We start from the raw sequence: 23,642 nt of genomic DNA on the forward strand, positions 1-23,642 counted from the left end.
TTGCACAACTTTGGTTTAAAGTTTACTGTTGCAGTCTCGAGAAATCCCCATCCTCGCACACCCTACCCCTTAACTCCTAGTCTTTTCACATCCCTCCCTGCAGCCCTGTATAACCCGAGTTTAGCCTTAAATTAATTTTAATATACCTCATAGTTCTATTCCCGCATGGTTTCATGTATTTCTGAGCAAGTCAAATTTCTCAATCCGTCACATGTCCTAGAAGGTTCTCATAGCGTTAATGGCTGCCTTTCGTAGCCACCTGAATCTGCTTAAAACTTTAACTTACGTTTCTTGGGGGTGACAAGCAAACATAAGCCTAGCTTCATCTTTCTCGGTAGACACAAAAGGAACAGAGTGCTGCCTAAGTTTATATTGGAGCTACATATCAGCTTAAAGATTTAAAGTTAATATGAAGAGAAACTGTTCCTCAATAAAAGTGGCAAATTGATAACAGCCCAGTCTCACTGCCATCCACTTAAGGTACTCCTGCATTCATAGAAGCTGCTCAAGTTTGCATTCTCAGGTCATCAGTGTTTAATTGAAGGCTTAAGATCGATTTGACAAGGAATTCACAAATTATCTCCTGTAAAAAAGTGTAAGTTTTCCAAATTTCTGATATTAACACCTACACTGCTTAAGAACAATCCAAACCTCTAAGTACACCAGCTTTCAAGGTTAGAAGCATTTAATTGAGAGGCATTTTCTAGTAATTTCAAATTTTAATAAAATTAGCAAATTAAAACAACTTGCACAACCCAGAATCAATGCAAGGCAAAAAATCTCTAAAAATTGTCTAATTATCCAGTTATTGCAGAATCCACCTTTCAAGGGAGGTTCCTTGACGCTAATGAGGGGCTCTTGATCTATGGAATTGGATCTGTGCTCCGGTTCCCTGAATTGAGCCTGAGTACATCCCCCCCCCCACGTGCTGTATAATCCTACAGGCTTAACGCTTCATTATAATGCACAGAATCCAACAATTTAAATTATCAAAATTAAACGCTAAACCCATAGGATTATACAGCGCACACGGGGAAAGGGAACCGGAGCACAGATTAATTCCCTATATAGAACCCCTCACCAGCGTCAAGGAACCGCCCTGGGGGTGGGGGGGTCTAAACCCACAAGGGTCATCATAGTGCCCAACAATTTAAAGTTAATAAACTGTTAGAAAACTACCAAATCCTGACCTGCCACAGCCTAAGCCCTAATGGGTATCCTTTACACAAGATGCACTAGCCATTATGATTATAGCTATTTAGAAAATGCATGTGTCATTGACTGTCAGAGGAGCCGTCGGCAAGAAGGCTAGATCAATTAAGCTTGTTAGAGGTGATGATGCCATAGGTAAATTTTGGGTGTCTGCTGATACAGAACAGTATTAGATGGCGAACTGACAAGAACTTGACAATTTAGTGGCGTTAGCCATTTCTTCACGAGTGAGAGGGCTGCATAATCCTACGGCTTTAGCACTTCCCCTTAATTGTAATAATAATTCACGAGAGGTATCCACTCTTGACCACCGATGTTGCCAGTGGTTGAGGCGTCTACATTATCAAAACCAAGTGCTAAACCCACTAGGATCATACAACGCCACAATGTTGCTGTATCTCTACAAGTCTGAGAATAGAACTCGTGAACAGCTGATGGCATAGCAGAGTCCACTTGCTCATTGCCTCGAACATTTTTTTTTTTTAATTATCCTGGACAGCTTTTTCCAAGATAGAAAAGCCCAAGATTTTGTTCTAAACTGGTAATCTCTCAGTAAAGCTGCTGCTTCATTGTTACATTCCAGTAATTGCCTTCAACAAACAGAGCACATACATATGCAGCTCCCCCCCCTCCCTCATTGGAGGTTCCTTGGTGTTGAAGGGTTCTTGATCAACAGAATTGTGCTCATCCTCTTTGGATTGAACCTGATGGTCTACCATTTCCTAGTTGTACAAGCCCTACAGGTTTAGCACTTACCACCAGAGCTGTATGACCCCTGGTGGCTTAGCGAGTTTTGATAACAGCACTTTCCCTCTAACAATAACCTACACAAACCAGTAGCATGAACTTTTTTGCAATACACACAGCATAAAATTCAAGGCAAGAAATAAATAAACCCACAATGTTTATGGGAAAGCATTTACATTTTCAAGTGTTGATTATACGTGTATTCTCAAGGAAGCCCTACACCCAAGAGATGAATGACCTTTGTGGGTTTAGCACTTAGGCATGATCATATATTACACCCCAAAGCCTCAAGTCTTTCGGGTTTAGCGCTTTACAATATGACCCTTTTGAACATTGAATATATAGGCCAGAGGCCCAATTTAATTAGGGGAAAGTGCCATTTCTTGGAAGGGACCTCTCGAGGATTCCCCCCCCCCCCTTCCATTATAGATATATTTTCTGAAAGTATACTTTTAATCAGGGATCAAGCACAAAACTCAATTCATATAATGCCTGGGAAATGAAGTCTTACAGTTAAAGGGGATTCTTTTTGGCAATAATTAAAGGGGAAATTCGAGTTCAAGATACATTCACTGGCATCAAAGCAGTACCCTCAAAGGGCTCTCAAGATGAAGGTGCTGTATGACCCTTGTAGGATTAGTGCTGCTTTTTTTTATTATAATAGATGGAGATAGTACATTATAACTCGGTTTAGTGCTTAAATTATTATATTCAAACTATCAGAAATAAAAGAGCAATATTTTAACTAAGCAAATAGTAGATTTCATTGCTTTTTGAAAAGGGCTGCCTTCAATTTTCAAAATACTAACATTTTAAATTTAGGCTGTCAAATGGTTCCCAAAAGTACCTGAATAATTATGACCATGAATAAGCCTGGAGAACATGTTAGATTTGATAAAGGGTAGCTACAACTCCTTGGAGTAAGAGCATTTCACCATCTGAAGTACCTACCCTGAAAGGCCCCAAAGCAATGCTGTACGACCCTTAAGAGTTTAGCACTGAAACAACCCACATCTGCCATTTCCTACCGAGGCAGGGTGACCCAAAAAATAAAAAAAAAAAACTTTCATCATTCAGCACTTTCACCATCACTCATACATAATCAGTCTTTGCAGAGGCACTCAGTTTGGAGGGATGTCTATGCTGTCATCTATCAATATCCCAAACCCCTTCTTTAACCCTTTCAGGGTCCAAGGCCCAAATCTGGAGTCACGCACCAGTGTCCAAGAATTTTCAAGAAAAAAATTTGTTATTTTTTTTTCTTATGAAATCGTAGAGAATCTTTTTGTGAAGGTAATAAAACAAAAAGTACGAAATTTGGTGGAAAATTGACGAAATTATGCTCTCGCGAGCTGTATAGCCCTTGTGGCTTAGCGCTTCTTTTTGATAATAATAATAATATGCTCTCGCGAATTTTGATGTGTCAGCGATATTTACGAATCGGCGATTCTGCCGACTTTGACTCCCATTTTAGGCCAATTACATTATTCCAATCAACCAAATTCTTAGCTATTTCACTAGTATTACTTCTATTCTATCGATTGAGCACAAGAAATCGCCAAGTCAACTGTTTCAACTACAAAATAAAGTGATCGGAAATTGTTAATTTGGCCAATTTAACACAAAGTTCAAAATATTCCAATTTCAAAATAGGGTCCAGAATGAACAATGTAGGCATTCCTGGCACTAAACTAACATTTCCTCTGTTCATTAGTTATGTTTTGAGGCTTTACAAATAAATTACATTTTGATTTTTTATTCACAATGAATTTTTATTCACACCAAAAATTAGAAGATTTACTGTTATGCAATACTGTAATAATTGTATAAATATCATCACCATATTTGTGAATGTATATTAGACCCACCAGCTGACGTGTATTAGACGTGTGAGGTAGTTTGTTTACTCTTGAATATCGGCAAAAATTTAACATTTCTGCTACTTTGAGCTCAGTTTCAAGCCATTTCCAGTGCTAAAACCAATCAAAATCATCTCTATTTCTGTAATATGTCTTCCATTCTATCAAATGAGACCAAGAAATCGCAAATACAACTATAAAAAACATACGAAAAAACACTGCAAAGTTGCTGTTTTAATCGAAAAATCATGATTTCATTTTTTCTCATTATACACTGTGCTGCAGGATCTGTTATGTGGTGCACACATACCACAGATGTATTCTCTCATATCTAGGCCCAAATGTACCACTCACAGTTTATCAGTGAGCTGAGCTCATGGCGTAGATCTACGGTTTGGACCCTGAACGTAAAGCCGTAGATCTACGGGACGGACCCTGAAAGGGTTAAAGTGTAGGCACTGTACTTCCTATTTCCAGGACTCCAGCCCAGCTAACCACTTTCCCTGAATCCCTTCATAAAATATTACCCTGCTCACACTCCAATAGCACTTAAGATTATTACAATAATGAAGAGCCTAAAAGTAGTATGCTCAAATAAAATTAAAAGATGTAAATATATTTTTCACCATCAACCTTTGGATTAACTTGTCCATACCATATACAAGTTAGAAAGCCATTTATCATTTATTATACAAGGGAAGCCTTCAAATCATAAGGGTCATAGTGTCTGGAGGAATGAGAGGTAATCAGGTTAATGCCAAGTAAAGTCATTCTTTGGATCAAAGCCCCTCCCTGGCATCAAGGAACCTCTTGGGATTTTTTTTAAAGTGACTACCATCTAGAGATGGTAATCATTTCCTATAGTACATGCTCGCTGCATTACCACATACAACTTTACAAACCGAAAGTGTCATCGACAAAAATGCGAGGATTAATTAATCCATTACATTTTACAAAATATTTTATTAAAAGACGTACCATTGTGACAGATTTTTAATATTAATTTGTTAACTATCTGTGGCTATTTATATCACAAACACAAGATAATTCAAAAAATAATTCTTAAGTCCTTAACATATTCCACAAAATTCCAAGTCACAAAGCATTCTAAGCATGTGGAATGCAGTAACCTGATAAATAATATAACCTATAAAGCAGAACCTATCTACTCCAAGCCACAGAAAAATTATAATATTTTATATTACATTGCTACTGTCCAAAACGGAAATGTAATGATTAATGACAATGTTATATATATGAAGAAGTGAGTCTGCAAAGGAGTGGTTAACTCTCCATTTTTATGAACACATTAGACATCGGGAGGGGGTAATCTCCAACATATGAATAAACAATCTTACCTGACAAAAACAAGCACATCAACTAATCCGTTTCCATTGCTGACAAAGGATACAAAAAAGGCACACACCAAACAATGCTTTAAAAGGACAAAACATGTCCTCCTTAGCTAAACCCCTATAACAGTTTACCTAATTTATAGATTTTCTATGACAGTAATAATGCTACTGAATCAATTTATGTTTTAAGCAGAGACCTCATCTATCAAATCACATTTGCATAAAATGAGGCATAGGGGAAGAAAAAAGAAAACGGGGCTTCTTAACTAAGCAAAGTTGGTAGTGAATATGGGTGAGAACAGCAGCTTTTGGCGACGTCGACTGCCGTGGTGTGCCGGGCATTGGAGACTGACAGGGTCCCTATTATATGAAGTTTCTTATGCAGCCTCCAGGAAGTGATCCTTTAGGTGTTTCATCATGCCAAAAGTACGGAAGCGCTTTACACCTGTAAGATGAAAAAAAGAATAGGGATTTATGAAAAGTAAATTAAGTCATTATTGTATATGCGACTAAATTACACATTACAATTTTTTTTTTTTCAACAAGTCGGCCGTCTCCCACCGAGGCAGGGTGGCCCAAAAAAAAAGAAAGAAAATCTCCAAAAAGAAAATACTTATCATCATCATTCAACACTTTCACCACACTCACGCATTATCACTGTTTTTGCAGAGGTGCTCAGAATACAACAGTTTAGAAGCATATACGTATAAAGATACACAACATATCCCTCCAAACTGCCAATATCCCAAATCCCTCCTTTAAAGTGCAGGCATTGTACTTCCCATTTCCAGGACTCAAGTCCGACTATATGAAAATAACCGGTTTCCCTGAATCCCTTCACTAAATATTACCCTGCTCACACTCCAACAGATCGTCAGGTCCCAAGTATCATTCGTCTCCATTCACTCCTATCTAACACGCTCATGCACGCCGCTTGCTGGAAGTCCAAGCCCCTTGCCCCCACAACCTCCTTTACCCCCTCTTTCCAACCCTTTCGAGGACGACCCTTACCCCTCCTTCCTTTCCCTATAGATTTATATGCTTTCCATGTCATTCTACTTTGATCCATTCTCTCTAAATGACCAAACCACCTCAACAACCCCTCTTCTGCCCTCTGATTAATGCTTTTATTAACTCCACACCTTCTCCTAATTTCCACACTCCGAATTTTCTGCATAATATTTACACCACACATTGCCCTTATTATTATAATCAAAAAGAAGCGCTAAGCCACAAGGGCTATCTATACAGCCACAGTGCCCTTAGACAGGACATCTCCACTGCATCCAACCGTCTCCTCGCTGCTGCATTTACCACCCAAGCTTCACATCCATATAAGAGTGTTGGTACTACTATACTTTCATACATTCCCTTCTTTGCCTCCATAGATAACGTTTTTTGACTCCACATATACCTCAACGCACCACTCACCTTTTTTCCCTCATCAATTCTATGATTAACCTCATCCTTCATAAATCCATCCGCCGACACGTCAACTCCCAAGTATCTGAAAACATTCACTTCTTCCATACTCCTCCTCCCCAATTTGATATCCAATTTTTCTTTATCTAAATCATTTGATACCCTCATCACCTTACTCTTTTCTATGTTCACTTTCAACTTTCTATCTTTACACACATTCTCAAACTCATCCACTAACCTTTGCAATTTTTCTTTAGAATCTCCCATAAGCACAGTATCATCAGCAAAAAGTAACTGTCAATTCCCATTTTGAATTTGATTCCCCAAAATTTAATCCCACCCCTCTCCCAAACACCCTAGCATTTACTTCCTTTACAATTTTACATTACCATCTATTCTGTGAAATTTAAAAACCAGATACTTGTAACATTCCAATGAAAATGCACCCGTTTCATCCCCCAATCTAAAGCTTACCAAGTAGACTGGTCAACATTTGTTCTACTTCACCCCCCCCCCCTCATCCTATTTTAACCCTACTAACGGTCCAAACGTAGATCTAAATTCTGTCGCCCAGCACTCCAAATATTGAGAATTTTTTTTTTCTCAAATTAGAGGGCAATTTTGTGTGTAATAAGACTTTTTTTTTTTTTTTTTAGGGTCAGCACTTACTGATACAAGACCATGAAGTTGGCACTGGATGCTCACCTGAAGGCAACATGTAGTCCTGCCGCTTGCAGAACTGTTGCCGATATACCTTTTATTTTTCTCATTTTTTAATTCATATAATTTTTACATACTGATAATTACAATTTGTAGTAGTTTTCGTGATTTCATAGCCAATGTTTGTTCTGACACTAATATTAGGTACTGAAATAGTACTCAGTCAAACACCAACGGACAGGTGAACATTTTCATCTGCCTTGGTCACCTACTATTACAGTAAGAGGTAGATGGGAAAAGAGGAAGGTGGCAACAGCAAGTAAGAGGGAGGTGAAAGTGTATAAACTAAGGGAGGAGGAAGTTCGGGCGAGATATGAGTGACTATTGGCAGAAAGGTGGGCTAGTGCAAAGATGAGTAGTGGGGGGGTTGAAGAGGGTTGGAATATTTTTAAAAATGCAGTATTGGAATGTGGGGCAGAAGTTTGTGGTTATAGGAGGGTGGGGGCAGGAGGAAAGAGGAGTGATTGGTGGAATGATGAAGTAAAGGGTGTGATAAAAGAGAAAAAGGTAGCTTACGAGAGGTTTTTACAAAGCAGAAGTGTTATAAGAAGAGCAGAGTATATGGAGAGTAAAAGAAAGGTGAAGAGAGTGGTGAGAGTGCAAAAGGAGAGCAGATGAAAGAGTGGGAGAGGCACTGTCAAGAAATTTTAATAAAAATAAGAAAAAATTTTGGAGTGAGTTAAACAAGTTAAGAAAGCCTAGGGAAAGTATGGATTTGTCAGTTAAAAACAGAGTAGGGGAGTTAGTAGATGGGGAGAGGGAGGTATTAGGTAGATGGCGAAAATATTTTGAGGAACTTTTAAATGTTAAGGAAGAAAGGGAGGCGGTAATTTTATGCACTGGCCAGGGAGGTATACCATCTTTTAGGAGTGAAGAAGAGCAGAATGTAAGTGTGGTGGAGGTACGTGAGGCATTACGTAGAATGAAAGGGGGTAAAGCAGCTGGAACTGATGGGATCATGACAGAAATGTTAAAAGCAGGGGGGGATATAGTGTTGGAGTGGTTGGTACTTTTGTTTAATAAATGTATGAAAGAGGGGAAGGTACCTAGGGATTGGCAGAGAGCATGTATAGTCCCTTTATATAAAGGGAAAGGGGACAAGAGAGATTGTAAAAATTATAGAGGAATAAGTTTACCGAGTATACCAGGAAAAGTATACGGTAGGGGTTATAATTGAAAGAATTAGAGGTAAGACAGAATGTAGAATTGCGGACGAGCAAGGAGGCTTCAGAGTGGGTAGGGGATGTGTAGATCAAGTGTTTACATTGAAGCATATATGTGAACAGTATTTAGATAAGGGTAGGGAAGTTTTTATTGCATTTATGGATTTAGAAAAGGCATATGATAGAGTGAATAGAGGAGCAATGTGGCAGATGTTGCAAGTATATGGAATAGGTGGTAAGTTACGTAGAAGAGAGGGAGAATACTTCCCGGTAAAAGTAGGTCTTAGACAGGGATGTGTAATGTCACCATGGTTGTTTAATATATTTATAGATGGGGTTGTAAAAGAAGTAAATGCTAGGGTGTTCGGGAGAGGGGTGGGATTAAATTATGGGGAATCAAATTCAAAATGGGAACTGACACAGCTACTTTTTGCTGATGATACTGTGCTTATGGGAGATTCTAAAGAAAAATTGCAAAGGTCAGTGGATGAGTTTGAGAATGTGTGTAAAGGTAAAAAGTTGAAAGTGAACATAGAAAAGAGTAAGGTGATGAGGGTATCAAATGATTTAGATAAAGAAAAATTGGATATCAAATTGGGGAGGAGGAGTATGGAAGAAGTGAATGTTTTCAGATCCTTGGGAGTTGACGTGTCGGCGGATGGATTTATGAAGGATGAGGTTAATCATAGAATTGATGAGGGAAAAAAGGTGAGTGGTGCGTTGAGGTATATGTGGAGTCAAAAAACGATATCTATGGAGGCAAAGAAGGGAATGTATGAAAGTATAGTAGTACCAACACTCTTATATGGATGTGAAGCTTGGGTGGTAAATTCAGCAGCAAGGAGACGGTTGGAGGCAGTGGAGATGTCCTGTCTAAGGGACATGTGTGGTGTAAATATTATGCAGAAAATTCGGAGTGTGGAAATTAGGAGAAGGTGTGGAGTTAATAAAAGCATTAATCAGAGGGCAGAAGAGGGGTTGTTGAGGTGGTTTGGTCATTTAGAGAGAATGGATCAAAGTAGAATGACATGGAAAGCATATAAATCTATAGGGGAAGGAAAGAGGGGTAGGGGTCGCCCTCAAAAGGGTTGGAAAGAGGGGGTAAAGGAGGTTTTGTGGGTGAGGGGCTTGGACTTCCAGCAAGCGTGCATAAGCGTGTTAGATAGGAGTGAATGGAGACGAATGATACTTGGGACCTGACGATCTGTTGGAGTGTGAGCAGGGTAATATTTAGTGAAGGGATTCAGGGAAACCGGTTATTTTCATATAGTCGGACTTGAGTCCTGGAAATGGGAAGTACAATGCCTGCACTTTAAAGGAGGGGTTTGGGATATTGGCAGTTTGGAGGGATATGTTGTGTATCTCTATACGTATATGCTTCTAAACTGTTGTATTCTGAGCACCTCTGCAAAAGCAGTGATAATGTGTGAGTGTGGTGAAAGTGTTGAATGATGATGAAAGTATTTTCTTTTTGGGGATTTTCTTTCTTTTTTTTTGGGTCACCCTGCCTCGGTGGGAGACGACCGACTTGTTGGGGGGGGGGGGGGGGGGGAATTATAAGTCCAAGCAATGTTTAAGACATGTTACATTATATATGAAACTCCTTGAAGCATGGTGTAAGACTGTCACTCCAATGCTGACATTGCAGCTGTGACATATGATGACCGTGCACTGCCTTGGCTTTGTTTATTTTTCACTGTTAAATTTTAACATAGGTAGTAGGTTGGTAGACAGCAACCACCCAGGGAAGTACTACCGTCCTGCCAGATGACTGTGAAACAAAAACCTGTAACTGTTTTGCATGATGGTAGGATTGCTGGTTTCTTTTTCTGTCTCATAAACACGCTAGATAACAGGGATATCTTGCTACTCCTACTTACACTTTGGTCACACTTCACAGACACGCACATGCATATATATATATATATACATACATCTAGGTTTTTCTCCTTTTTCTAAATAGCTCTTGTTCTTTTTTATTTCTTCTATTGTCCATGGGGAAGTGGAAAAGAATCTTTCCTCCGTAAGCCATGCGTGTCGTATGAGGCGACTAAAATGCCGGGAGCAATGGGCTAGTAACCCCTTCTCCTGTATACATTTACTAAAAAAGAGAAAAAGAAAAACTTTATAAAACTGGGATGCTTAAATGTGCGTGGATGTAGTGCGGATGACAAGAAACAGATGATTGCTGATGTTATGAATGAAAAGAAGTTGGATGTCCTGGCTCTAAGCGAAACAAAGCTGAAGGGGGTAGGAGAGTTTCAGTGGGGGGAAATAAATGGGATTAAATCTGGAGTATCTGAGAGAGTTAGAGCAAAGGAAGGGGTAGCAGTAATGTTAAATGATCAGTTATGGAAGGAGAAAAGAGAATATGAATGTGTAAATTCAAGAATTATGTGGATTAAAGTAAAGGTTGGATGCGAGAAGTGGGTCATAATAAGCGTGTATGCACCTGGAGAAGAGAGGAATGCAGAGGAGAGAGAGAGATTTTGGGAGATGTTAAGTGAATGTATAGGAGCCTTTGAACCAAGTGAGAGAGTAATTGTGGTAGGGGACCTGAATGCTAAAGTAGGAGAAACTTTTAGAGAGGGTGTGGTAGGTAAGTTTGGGGTGCCAGGTGTAAATGATAATGGGAGCCCTTTGATTGAACTTTGTATAGAAAGGGGTTTAGTTATAGGTAATACATATTTTAAGAAAAAGAGGATAAATAAGTATACACAATATGATGTAGGGCGAAATGACAGTAGTTTGTTGGATTATGTATTGGTAGATAAAAGACTGTTGAGTAGACTTCAGGATGTACATGTTTATAGAGGGGCCACAGATATATCAGATCACTTTCTAGTTGTAGCTACACTGAGAGTAAAAGGTAGATGGGATACAAGGAGAATAGAAGCATCAGGGAAGAGAGAGGTGAAGGTTTATAAACTAAAAGAGGAGGCAGTTAGGGTAAGATATAAACAGCTATTGGAGGATAGATGGGCTAATGAGAGCATAGGCAATGGGGTCGAAGAGGTATGGGGTAGGTTTAAAAATGTAGTGTTAGAGTGTTCAGCAGAAGTTTGTGGTTACAGGAAAGTGGGTGCAGGAGGGAAGAGGAGCGATTGGTGGAATGATGATGTAAAGAGAGTAGTAAGGGAGAAAAAGTTAGCATATGAGAAGTTTTTACAAAGTAGAAGTGATGCAAGGAGGGAAGAGTATATGGAGAAAAAGAGAGAGGTTAAGAGAGTGGTGAAGCAATGTAAAAAGAGAGCAAATGAGAGAGTGGGTGAAATGTTATCAACAAATTTTGTTGAAAATAAGAAAAAGTTTTAGAGTGAGATTAACAAGTTAAGAAAGCCTAGAGAACAAATGGATTTGTCAGTTAAAAATAGGAGAGGAGAGTTATTAAATGGAGAGTTAGAGGTATTGGGAAGATGGAGGGAATATTTTGAGGAATTGTTAAATGTTGATGAAGATAGGGAAGCTGTGATTTCGTGTATAGGGCAAGGAGGAATAACATCTTGTAGGAGTGAGGAAGAGCCAGTTGTGAGTGTGGGGGAAGTTCGTGAGGCAGTAGGTAAAATGAAAGGGGGTAAGGCAGCCGGGATTGATGGGATAAAGATAGAAATGTTAAAAGCAGGTGGGGATATAGTTTTGGAGTGGTTGGTGCAATTATTTAATAAATGTATGGAAGAGGGTAAGGTACCTAGTGATTGGCAGAGAGCATGCATAGTTCCTTTGTATAAAGGCAAAGGGGATAAAAGAGAGTGCAAAAATTATAGGGGGATAAGTCTGTTGAGTGTACCTGGTAAAGTGTATGGTAGAGTTATAATTGAAAGAATTAAGAGTAAGACGGAGAATAGGATAGCAGATGAACAAGGAGGCTTTAGGAAAGGTAGGGGGTGTGTGGACCAGGTGTCTACAGTGAAACATATAAGTGAACAGTATTTAGATAAGGCTAAAGAGGTCTTTGTGGCATTTATGGATTTGGAAAAGGCGTATGACAGGGTGGATAGGGGGGCAATGTGGCAGATGTTGCAAGTGTATGGTGTAGGAGGTAGGTTACTGAAAGCAGTGAAGAGTTTTTACGAGGATAGTGAGGCTCAAGTTAGAGTATGTAGGAAAGAGGGAAATTATTTCCCAGTAAAAGTAGGCCTTAGACAAGGATGTGTGATGTCACCGTGGTTGTTTAATATATTTATAGATGGGGTTGTAAGAGAAGTAAATGCGAGGGTCTTGGCAAGAGGCGTGGAGTTAAAAGATAAAGAATCACACACAAAGTGGGAGTTGTCACAGCTGCTCTTTGCTGATGACACTGTGCTTTTGGGAGATTCTGAAGAGAAGCTGCAGAGATTGGTGGATGAATTTGATAGGGTGTGCAAAAGAAGAAAATTAAAGGTGAATACAGGAAAGAGTAAGGTTATGAGGATAACAAAAAGATTAGGTGATGAAAGATTGAATATCAGATTGGAGGGAGAGAGTATGGAGGAGGTGAACGTATTCAGATATTTGGGAGTGGACATGTCAGCGGATGGGTCTATGAAAGATGAGGTGAATCATAGAATTGATGAGGGAAAAAGAGTGAGTGGTGCACTTAGGAGTCTGTGGAGACAAAGAACTTTGTCCTTAGAGGCAAAGAGGGGAATGTATGAGAGTATAGTTTTACCAACGCTCTTATATGGGTGTGAAGCGTGGGTGATGAATGTTGCAGCGAGGAGAAGGCTGGAGGCAGTGGAGATGTCATGTCTGAGGGCAATGTGTGGTGTGAATATAATGCAGAGAATTCGTAGTTTGGAAGTTAGGAGGAGGTGCGGGATTACCAAAACTGTTGTCCAGAGGGCTGAGGAAGGGTTGTTGAGGTGGTTCGGACATGTAGAGAGAATGGAGCGAAACAGAATGACTTCAAGAGTGTATCAGTCTGTAGTGGAAGGAAGGCGGGGTAGGGGTCGGCCTAGGAAGGGTTGGCGGGAGGGGGTAAAGGAGGTTTTGTGTGCGAGGGGCTTGGACTTCCAGCAGGCATGCGTGAGCGTGTTTGATAGGAGTGAATGGAGACAAATGGTTTTTAATACTTGACGTGCTGTTGGAGTGTGAGCAAAGTAACATTTATGAAGGGATTCAGGGAAACCGGCAGGCCGGACTTGAGTCCTGGAGATGGGAAGTACAGTGCCTGCACTCTGAAGGAGGGGTGTTAATGTTGCAGTTTAAAAACTGTAGTGTAAAGCACCCTTCTGGCAAGACAGTGATGGAGTGAATGATGGTGAAAGTTTTTCTTTTTCGGGCCACCCTGCCTTGGTGGGAATCGGCCAGTGTGATAATAAAATTTTAACATGTATGTCTAGCTCTGTCTCTGCTTATTTGTCTGCCTGTGTGTGTCAGCTTCTCTCTTTCTGGTTCAGAGCTGCTCACGAACTAACAGGTATTACACATGATGCAGAGTTGTCACATCTAATTCCTGAATAAGTGAAAATGTGTATTACTTGGCAATCATGCTTATTATACCTTACATCACAAGCACTGTATGGATTTTTTGAGTTATCCTACACTATGTATGATAACTATTTTTGTGTACCCATGATACAGACAGCAGAAATAGAAACAGACAGACAGACAGACAGCCAGTCAATCAGCTAGCCACCCAGCCTGCCAAACACGTATTACACACATTCCAGAATTATTTATCTTTACTTACGACATAGGTTATAGGACTTTCTGGCAGGATGACACTACCAGTGGTATCAAAATTGAAAGGATGTTACACAAATGTTGCACATTGGTTATTACCGAGGTTTTTTATATTTCCTTGACCACTTGTGGCCATATCCATCTCAAAGCCACTAAACTCAGGGTCAACATAACATTCCCCTTTTAAGAGGAAAGTGAAGACATGACATCAGTGTATCCCTGGTGTTTGCCACGTTCTTTGCTCTAGCTGGTGCTCGACTGAACTGGGGCTCCCAGATTTTTTTTTTTAATACTGTGCACACCAAGTGTGAAGACTCGTTCTATAATGACCAGACATCTCAGGCCAATTGTCCCAAATTTGGAGGCAGGAAAAAGAAAACGCTGATCTACATTTGGAGCGCTAACGGTAAGAACGTAGATCTACGTTAGGAAAGTTAATGGGTTAAACCAATTCCACTGCTCAATTCAACAAAGTTTTTTTTTTTTTCCAACTACTTCAACAGTATGCCTTTCATTCTATCAGAGAAACACATGCAACTACCCATTTAACTATCAGTATTACTCCATAAAATGCAGACAACTCAGTAATTTGAGAAAAAAAAAAAAAAAAAAACACTAGATATTTTCCCCTTAGGAGCAAGGGGCTAGTAACCCCTTCTCCTGTATATATTACTAAATGTGAAAGGAGAAACTTTTGTTTTTCCTTTTGGGCCACCCTGCCTCGGTGGGATACAGCCTGTGTGTTGAAAGAAAGAAGAAAAGAAGATTTTCCCCTTACAAATTTTTAGTTATCTGACCTTCAGCTGGCAATTTAGGGTGTGTTTAAACGTAAATCGGTTAAAATTACAGGAATCTAACCTGCTTATAAAGCAGGTTAGATTCCAGGCTACTGCTGCAAAGCAAAAATGACCAAAGGAAGTCATAGCTTTTTTTTTTTTTATTTTAACTTTCAATTGTATATAAAAGCCTGATAACGTGTGTACCCTATCATATATTAAGTGAGCAATTGAGCTAGACCTGAGTAAATGGAAAATGGGTATAACTGAAAAATGCTGTAAAGCAGGACCCACTTGTAGTATTAAAAGTTGCCATTTCTAAGCAAGGGTGACCAAAATTAAACATCCATCACAAGTGCTGATATTTCAATCTAAACTCTGTAAACCACAAGTTTCAATCAATTTAAAAATGCAGGCAATGCATTGCAGCAGTCTAGCTAGCTAACTTCTGCAAATCCCACACAGCACACTTAGCTGAAACCCACTAACTTTTTTTTTTCCTCTCAAAACAATTCCCCATTAACCCTTCCAGGGTTTCCGATGTACTAGTACAGTACATGTATGTCATATGTGCCAGGGTTATTGACGTACTAGTATGAGGAAATCCTAGCGCCTTCAAATCTAGCGAGAGAAAGCTGGTAGGCCTACATATGAAACAATGGGTCTATGTGGTCAGTGTGCACAGTATAAAAAAATTCCTGCAGTACAGTGCATAATAATAATAATAAAAACTCTGACCGTGTTTTTGGTTTAAAATAGCGTCTTTGCAGTATATTTTCGTATGGTATTTATGGTTGTATTCTAGTTTTTCTGGTCTCATTTTATAGAATGGAAGACATATTACAGAAATTTATATGATTTTGATTGGTTTCACAATGAAAAGTTCCTTGAAATTGAGCTCAAAGTAGCAGAAATATTCGATTTTTGCCAAAGTTCAAAAGTAAACAAATCATGCCACACTTCCAATACACGTCAACTGGGAAGTCTAATATTCTTTCACAAGTGCGCTGATATTTTTTATACCATTTCTACACCAATGCAGTTGTCTGCAGAACAGTAAATCTTCTATTTTTTTGCGAGAATAAAAATTTAAAGTGGAAAGCAAAAGAAATGTTAGAGGCTAATGAAGAGAAAATGTTATTTTAGTGCCAGGAATATGTCTAGTTTATTCTGGACCCTATTTGGAAATTAGCATCTTTTGAAATTTGTGAACCTGGCAAAATTGCCAATTTCTGACCACCTTATTGGATAGCTGAAATCGGTAAATGGGTGGTTTCTTGTACTCATTCGATAGAAAAAATGGAGTTCTAGTGAAATAGTTATGATTTTTGTCGACTAGTACACTGGAATTGGCCGAAAATAGGGCTCAAAGTGGGCGAAATCACCGATGCATAAACACCATCGAGACCATTATTTTCGCAAGAGCATAATTTCTTAAGTTTCCCATCAAATTTCACACTTTTGGTGTCAGTATGATTGAAAAAATATTCATTTGATAAGAAAAAATCCCCCCCCCCCCAAAAAAAAAAATCGACCCCGAGAACAAGTTTAGGAGAGGGCCTCTCGACCCTGAAAGGGGTTAAACACCCCAGGTTTAAACATGAAGTCTTAACTGATTATCCTATCCCTGCCTACTTACCAATCACCTATTGTTCAATGCTTTCTTACTTACCAATCACCTATTGTTCAATGCTTTCTTACTTACCAATCACTTTCAATAGTTGGTCATCACAGATTGCATATTGCTTATTCTTAGGATCCTGCAGCTCCCGTTCCTTAATGACCGCCCATAGCTTCTTTACAACTTCATGACGAGGCATCACATCTGAGCCCACAACATCGGCCAATTCAGGAGACAATTTGAAGGACTTGGTAAAAGCAGATTTTTTACCACGGCCACCGCCACCGCCGCCACCACCCTTTTTGGGTGCCTAAAATAAGAAATATTAATGTAGCACTTATACATCACATAAGCATGTCATTAATTTCATGTAACACTAACTATTAACAGGGCAAAAAAATGTTGACTAACAGTTTCATTTACCTTCTTCCTCTTGCCCCATTCTTCATCAGAGTCATCGTCATCATCAGCTTTACGTTTCTTGGGACTAGCCTTAGGTTTTCTTGCGCCTTTCTTGGAACCGGGTTCGTAATCATCATCATCACCACCCTTACCCTAGAATTTATGGACAATATGGTATTTGAAATCAAAGTAAAATTGTGTAAAACAATGTACAGCATACCCATAGTTATTTAGGTGGTCTACTTTCATACAAATGACCATTAGAAGGCCAACCAATGCAGAAATTGCACAACTTCTAACTTAAGACATGAACACAACAATCTAACCTAGCCTTGTCTAAAACATCCTTACTACAGTATTTCTAGACCATGATCCTTGTCCATACAAAATTGGCACAACCATACTGTGCTCCATTACTTTCTTTTTCCATTGGAGATTTAACCCTTCCTTTCCTTATCTATTCAACTATTTCTCAATCAATCTACTAGCAGTTAAATGCATTCACTTCCTTCACATAGCCTTCTGTTCAATCTCAGATTCTCTACACAAGATATTCTCAACCTTTCCATGCATTCATAACCAATCTGCTTAAGATGTAACACCACCCGTTTAAATTATTAAATCATCTTTTAGAATCATACTATTTTCGATATAGCCTTACCTCAGCTACACATGCTGAAAAGCACTCCGAACATATTACACAATGATAAAATACCTTTAACTGTGAGCAGTAAATTTGGGCCTAGATATGAAAGAAGGCATCTGTGTGGTAAGTGCACCAAAGAAAATCCTGCAGCACACAGTGCAATGAGGAAAAAACGGCAACCATATTTTTGGATTAAAACAGCGACTTTGCGATGTATTTTTGTATGGCTTTTATGGTTGTATTCATGGTTTCTTAGTCTTGTTTGACAGAGTGGAAGACATTGCAAAAACAAAGATGATTTGATTGGCTTTAGGAATGAAAATAGCTTAAAACTGAGTTCAAAGTAGCAGAAATGTTTGATTTTTGCCAATGTTTAAGAGTAAACAAACTCAATATACATCAACTGGTGGGTCTAATTTGTGTTCACATATGTGTGATATTTACATAATTATTACAATATTGCATAACAGTGAATCTTTTTTGGTGCGTGTGAATAAAAAATGAAGATGAAATTTCATGTGCGAAGCCTGGGAACATAAATAATGAACAGGAAATTTTAGTGCCAGGAATGCCTGCATTGTTTATTTTGGACCCTATTTTGAAAATGGAATATTTTGAAATTTGTGAAAATGGCCAAATTACCAATATATGATCACTATTGAGTAGCTGAAATAGTCGATTAGGCAGTTTCTTGTGCTCAATCGATAAAATAGAAGGCATAGTAGCATAATAAAGAATTTGGTCGACTGGAACAATGTATGTAATTGGCCTAAAATAGGACCTAAAGTGGGCGAAAATTGCATTAGTTATGTTCTTAGGCCTCTCCAATATTACACATGAATTCCATGTAGAATATTAATTCACACACAAAAATAGAAAATTTACTGTTATGCAGACTACTGTATTATTGTAATAATTGTACAAATAATGTCACTGTATTCCTAAAAGCCTATCAGACTGGACAGATGAACATGTATTGGACAAGTGTACTCTAATAGTGGCAAAAATTTAATATTTCTGCTACTTCAAACTCGATTTCAAGCTTTTACTCCTGAAACCAATCAAAATCATTCTATTTATGTAATATATCTTCTAATCTATCAAGTGAGACCAAGAAATCAAGAATACAATCACAAAAACCACAAAGTTGCCGTTTTAAACCAAAAACAAGTCACAATTTCCCTATTACATGGTGAACACTTACCACGGACCCATTCTCTCACATCTAGGCCCAAATTTACCGAGCTCGTGGTGTAGAACAACGGGACCAACCCACAAAGGGTTAAAAATCACACATAGTAAACAAAACTAAACTACTTAGATAGAAGATGCATATAACAAAATGTACGAACAAACTAAATTTTAGCTTTAGAGATACTAAGCAAGTAATGTTTATAGAGCTCATATACCACTACTTACAGAAATAAGTTATCTCTTACCTCCGATTCTGGCTCTGACTCTGAATCCTCCTTGGCTTTGGGAACTTCCTCCTCTGATACCTCCTCATCTGAGTGTGAGTTAACTTGATCTTCTACATCAGCCATGATGATTGAGTCTATTTCCTTTTTTCGATCTGAAAGGTCAACACCAAGCTGCTCCTCAAGCTGCTGACGAACTTTTTTGGCTGATAAAGTTTCAAGATCTGCACCTTTGAGGATGGCTGTAAACATACAAATCGGTTAAAATTCCCTGTACTGTATAAATTTTTTTAATTATATAAAAATGGTATCGCAATCCCATATGCATCAAGAATATTTAAACAAAATTTAACAAGTACAAAGCCTAAAGGATAATTCTGTATGGAGCACTCATAGACAAGACAATTACCACAATGCAAACATTACAAGCTTAAGGGAGGGGCGAGCAGAATCGCCAACTTTTTTTTTTTATCAGATTTCAATGGGATTGTGACTGGATTAAGCAGCATAAAAAAACATATAGGCTGTGTATGTTTTGACTGCTAGCCTTCAAGTAATAGAAAAAAATAAATTTTGAACAATTTTATGGGTCCTAGGACTTTCCTTTTTCTACTAAATTGGCAAGATGTACAATGATCTTGCCAATTTAGTAGACAGTTTAGCGATAATGTCAGTCGATTTTACACACACAGTTGTAGTATTTTTTTGTACAAAAAAAAAAAAATCATAAAAAACAAAGCTGTAAACAGTATCACAAATCCACCCTGGGTGTTTTTAGAACCATCATTCCTCAAAAACATCTGCAAAAATCATGACAATCCTATTAATATTTATCGCAGGATAGGTATTACAATGTCAATAACTTATTTCTGATTTATTATCGATTTTGTTTGGTGTGAAACTCTACGGTTATGGCACGCCAAATCTAAGCGTGTTGCACCCCTCCTTGCTTGTTGACAGCCTGCAGGACACTGAGGGACTCCCTCACTGCACTCCACACACTAGCTAGCACAGAAGATGCCATGTAGAGTATTTACAATGTAACAATCATAAAAAAAAAAAACAATACCAATTGCCAACATGTATTTTTGCTGACAGCAGCAGCAAAAAAAAAAAAATACATTTAACCCTTTCATGGTCGAAAGGCCCTCTCAGAGACTTCTCACGGTCGGCCAAATTAAAAAAAAATTTTTTCTTATGAAAAGATAGAATCTTTTCCCGATCATAATGACACCCAAAGTATGAAATTTGATGGAAAACTTACGGAATTATGCGCTCATGAAGTCAGCAGTCTTGACGATGTTTATGCATCGGTGATTTCGCCCATTTTGAGCCCTATTTTCAGCCAATTCCAGTGTACTAGTCGACAAAAATCATAACTATTTCGCTAGAACTCCATTTTTTTCTATTGAATGAGTACAAGAAACCACCCATTTACTGATTTCAACTATCTAATAAAGTGGTCAGAAATTAGCAATTTTGCCAATTTCACACAAATTTATAAAGATGCCAATTTTCGAATAGGGTCCAGAATAAACAAGAAAGACATTCCTGGCACTAAAATAGCATTTCCTCTGTTCATTAGTCACATCCCCATGCCCCTCTTACATTCTTTTGCTTTCCACTTTGAATTTTTATTCTCACAAAAAAAATAGAAGATTTACTGTTATGCAGACTACTGCATTGGTGTAGAAATCGTATAAATAATATCAGCGCACTTGTGAAAGAATACTAGACTCACCAGTTGACGTGTATTGGATGCATAGCATGATTTGTTTACTTTTGAACTTTGGTAAAAATCGAACATTTCTGCTACTTTGAGCTCAATTTCAAGATAGTTTTCTTGATAAAACCAGTCAAAATCATCTCAATTTCTGTAATATGTCTTCCATTCTATAAAATGATACCAGGAAAACTAGAATACAACAATAAATACCATACGAAAATACAGTGCAAAGTCGCCGTTTTAAACCAAAAACACGGTCAGTTTTTTTTTTCTCATTACGCAGTGTGCTGCAGGATTTTTTTTTATACTGCGCACACTGACCACATAGACGCATTCTTTCATATGTAGGCCTACTAGCTTTCTCACTAGATTTGAGGGCACTAGAATTTAGGCGTACTAGTACATACGTCAAAAACCCTGGTGCGTAAGCCGTACTAGTACGGCCAAAACCCTGAAAGGGTTAATGAAAAACATACTTAGAAATATGATAGAAACTAGCAGATTACATCAAAATGTTGCCAGAATTTTGTACTATTTTTCAGTAAGAACATTTTTTCCATAATTTTTCAATTTTAATTTCCTGAAACTGGAAAAAGGCTCGCCCCTCCCTTAAACATTTTATAAATTTATTTATTATATGAACAAAACAAGCTCAACAGCTAGGCATCTTTCTTAAGACAATTTTACATATGCAGTAGTCTTCCTCAGTCAAATGCAGAGGTGAAAAAATATGGAGACAGCAGGAGCTGTGGAGGTTATGATGCAAGCAGTCAAACCTTAACCCTTTCAGGGTCCGTCCCGTAGATCTACGGCTTTACATTCAGGGTCCAAACCATAGATCTACCTCATGAGCTCAGCTCTCTCTGATAAACTGAGTGGTACACTTGGGCCTAGATATGAGAGAATACATCTATGTGGTATGTGTGCACCACATAAAACAAATCCTGCAGCACACTGTGTATAATGAGAGAAAAAAAAATGAAACCAAGATTTTCGATTAAAACAGCAACTTTGCAGTGTTTTTTCGTATGTTTTTTATAGTTGTATTTGCAATTTCTTGGTCTCATTTGATAGAATGGAAGACATATTACAGAAATAGAGATGATTTTGATTGGTTTTACCACTAGAAATGGCTTGAAACTGAGCTCAAAGTAGCGGAAATGTTAAATTTTTGCTGATGTTCGAGAGTAAACAATCGACCTCACACGTCTAATACACGCGAGCTGGTGGGTCTAATATACATTCACAAATGTGGTGATGATATTTACACAATTATTACAATATTGCATAACAGTAAATCTTCTATTTTTTGGTGTGAATAAAAATTCATTATGTGAATAAAAAATCAAAATGGGATTTATTTGTAAAGCCTCAAAACGTAACTAATGAACAGAGGAAATGTTAGTTTAGTGCCAGGAATGCCTACATTGTTTATTCTGGACGCTATTTTGAAATTGGAATATTTTGAACTGTGTTAAATTGGCCAAATTACCAATTTCCAATCACTTTATTTTGTAGTTGAAACAGTTGACTTGGCTATTTCTTGTGCTCAATCGATAGAATAGAAGTAATACTAGTGAAATAGCTAAGAATTTGGTCAACTGGAATGATGTAATTGGCCTAAAATGGGAGTCAAAGTCGGCAAAAATCGCAGATTTGTAAATATCGCTGACACGTCAAAATTCGCGAGAGCATAATTTCGTAAATTTTCCATCAAATTTCATACTTTTTGTTTTATTACCTTCACAAAAAGATTTTCTACCATTTCATAAGAAAAAATAATTTTTGGGGGGAAAATTCTTGGACACTGGGGGCACCACTTCAGATTTTGGTCTTGGACCCTGAAGGGGTTAAACAGAGTCAAATGTACTAGCACAAAATTTTTTGTACCTTCAAATGTGCCACTTTCCAATATTTTTATCAAACTGTACTAAATCAGGTTTCCCCCAAACCCAGGTTACAACCTGAATTTGGAACAAGGACGAAGTTCAACAGTGAGATTCCATAATCCTCCCTGCTTCCCTGGATTTTTTTTATATGCCCTACACAGGTGCTCTCTACAAGTTACCACATACTGGCAGAACCTTGGTATAAAGCTTAAGGACCTTTTCACAAATAATCAACTAAACAGATAACTAAATTCCTGGAGACTAAAATTAACTTCATCAAGTCAGGAGACAATGACTTGCTAATACCCACAACTAAACCTGCAAGACGTTTCAGTATCACATTTGGACTAATACAATTGCTCCTCTTAAAGCAGTAGTGGATGCAGCTGCCATTCTAATAGCAGAAATTTTAACAACAGCACTGCCTGACATGGAAAAGCAGTTGATCATTAATGAAGACAGTCCTCAAGCAAGCCACAACTGCCAAATCTGGCCTTGTTCATCCCATGAACTTATGCTGTCACACTTGGTGCATGCATTCTATGCTACCCCAAACATAATCGAATAAGGCCCAATAAACTCTCAAAATAAATGGGGGGAAGGGGGAATACCCACCCCCAGCAAAACTGACCAAAATAGAATAACTCTGCTACTCTGAGGATGATCTCAAATTACTACTGGCAAGGAACCAATTAAAATCTATTTTACAGAAATGGGCTTCTGAATCTAATAAATATACTAAGCCAGCAAATAGTGGAGCCAAGATTGGAAAGTACACTACCTAATTTTCATAAATAATGACCTGGTGCAAAATATAACAGTATCAAGAACAGTTATTCAGATTATAATCTAATCGAAGTTCAGACTTGCATGCATGGGGGCCTGGACCAGCAAAATGCAAAGTTATGAGGGTGCCTTCACCAAATTTAACTAACAAGATCAACTGGGATCAAATAAATCATCTTAATGAAACAAGCTGGGAAGTTATAAATGACATGGATACAAATCATTGTCTAGAAAGG

The 23,642-nt window shown here is 38.2% G+C and overlaps 1 protein-coding gene across 2 annotated transcripts; it reads right to left on the reverse strand.

Moving 5' to 3' along the window:
* Positions 1-4,766: 4,766 nt before the first annotated feature.
* Positions 4,767-19,275, reverse strand: Non2 (upstream activation factor subunit spp27 homolog Non2). Of its 2 annotated transcripts, none has more exons than XM_070083577.1 (4): positions 19,027-19,275; positions 16,963-17,094; positions 16,624-16,849; positions 4,767-5,618 (listed from the first exon to the last, which is right to left on the reverse strand). In XM_070083577.1, exons 1-4 carry the CDS (start codon positions 19,255-19,257, stop codon positions 5,551-5,553), a joined length of 657 nt encoding a protein of 218 aa, XP_069939678.1. In that variant the 5' UTR covers positions 19,258-19,275; the 3' UTR covers positions 4,767-5,550. The 2 variants fall into 2 exon arrangements, with proteins under 2 accessions (XP_069939678.1, XP_069939677.1); XM_070083576.1 differs by having other exon boundaries at positions 16,951-17,094.
* Between the last annotated feature and the right edge of the window lie 4,367 nt (positions 19,276-23,642).

This window comes from Cherax quadricarinatus, chromosome 10 (genome assembly GCF_038502225.1).
Source record: "Cherax quadricarinatus isolate ZL_2023a chromosome 10, ASM3850222v1, whole genome shotgun sequence".
NCBI classification, from domain to species: domain Eukaryota; kingdom Metazoa; phylum Arthropoda; class Malacostraca; order Decapoda; family Parastacidae; genus Cherax; species Cherax quadricarinatus.

Excerpts from the sequence above, each read along its gene's own strand:
- Non2 (XM_070083576.1), bottom strand. The coding sequence starts at position 19,257 with ATGTTTACAGCCATCCTCAAAGGTGCAGATCTTGAAACTTTATCAGCC. Across the intron at positions 17,095-19,026 it reads AGTCAGAGCCAGAATCGGAG|GGTAAGGGTGGTGATGATGA; the intron begins GTAAGAGATAAC and ends CATAAATTCTAG. Across the intron at positions 16,850-16,950 it reads GGAAGAAGGTAAATGAAACT|GCACCCAAAAAGGGTGGTGG; the intron begins GTTAGTCAACAT and ends TTCTTATTTTAG.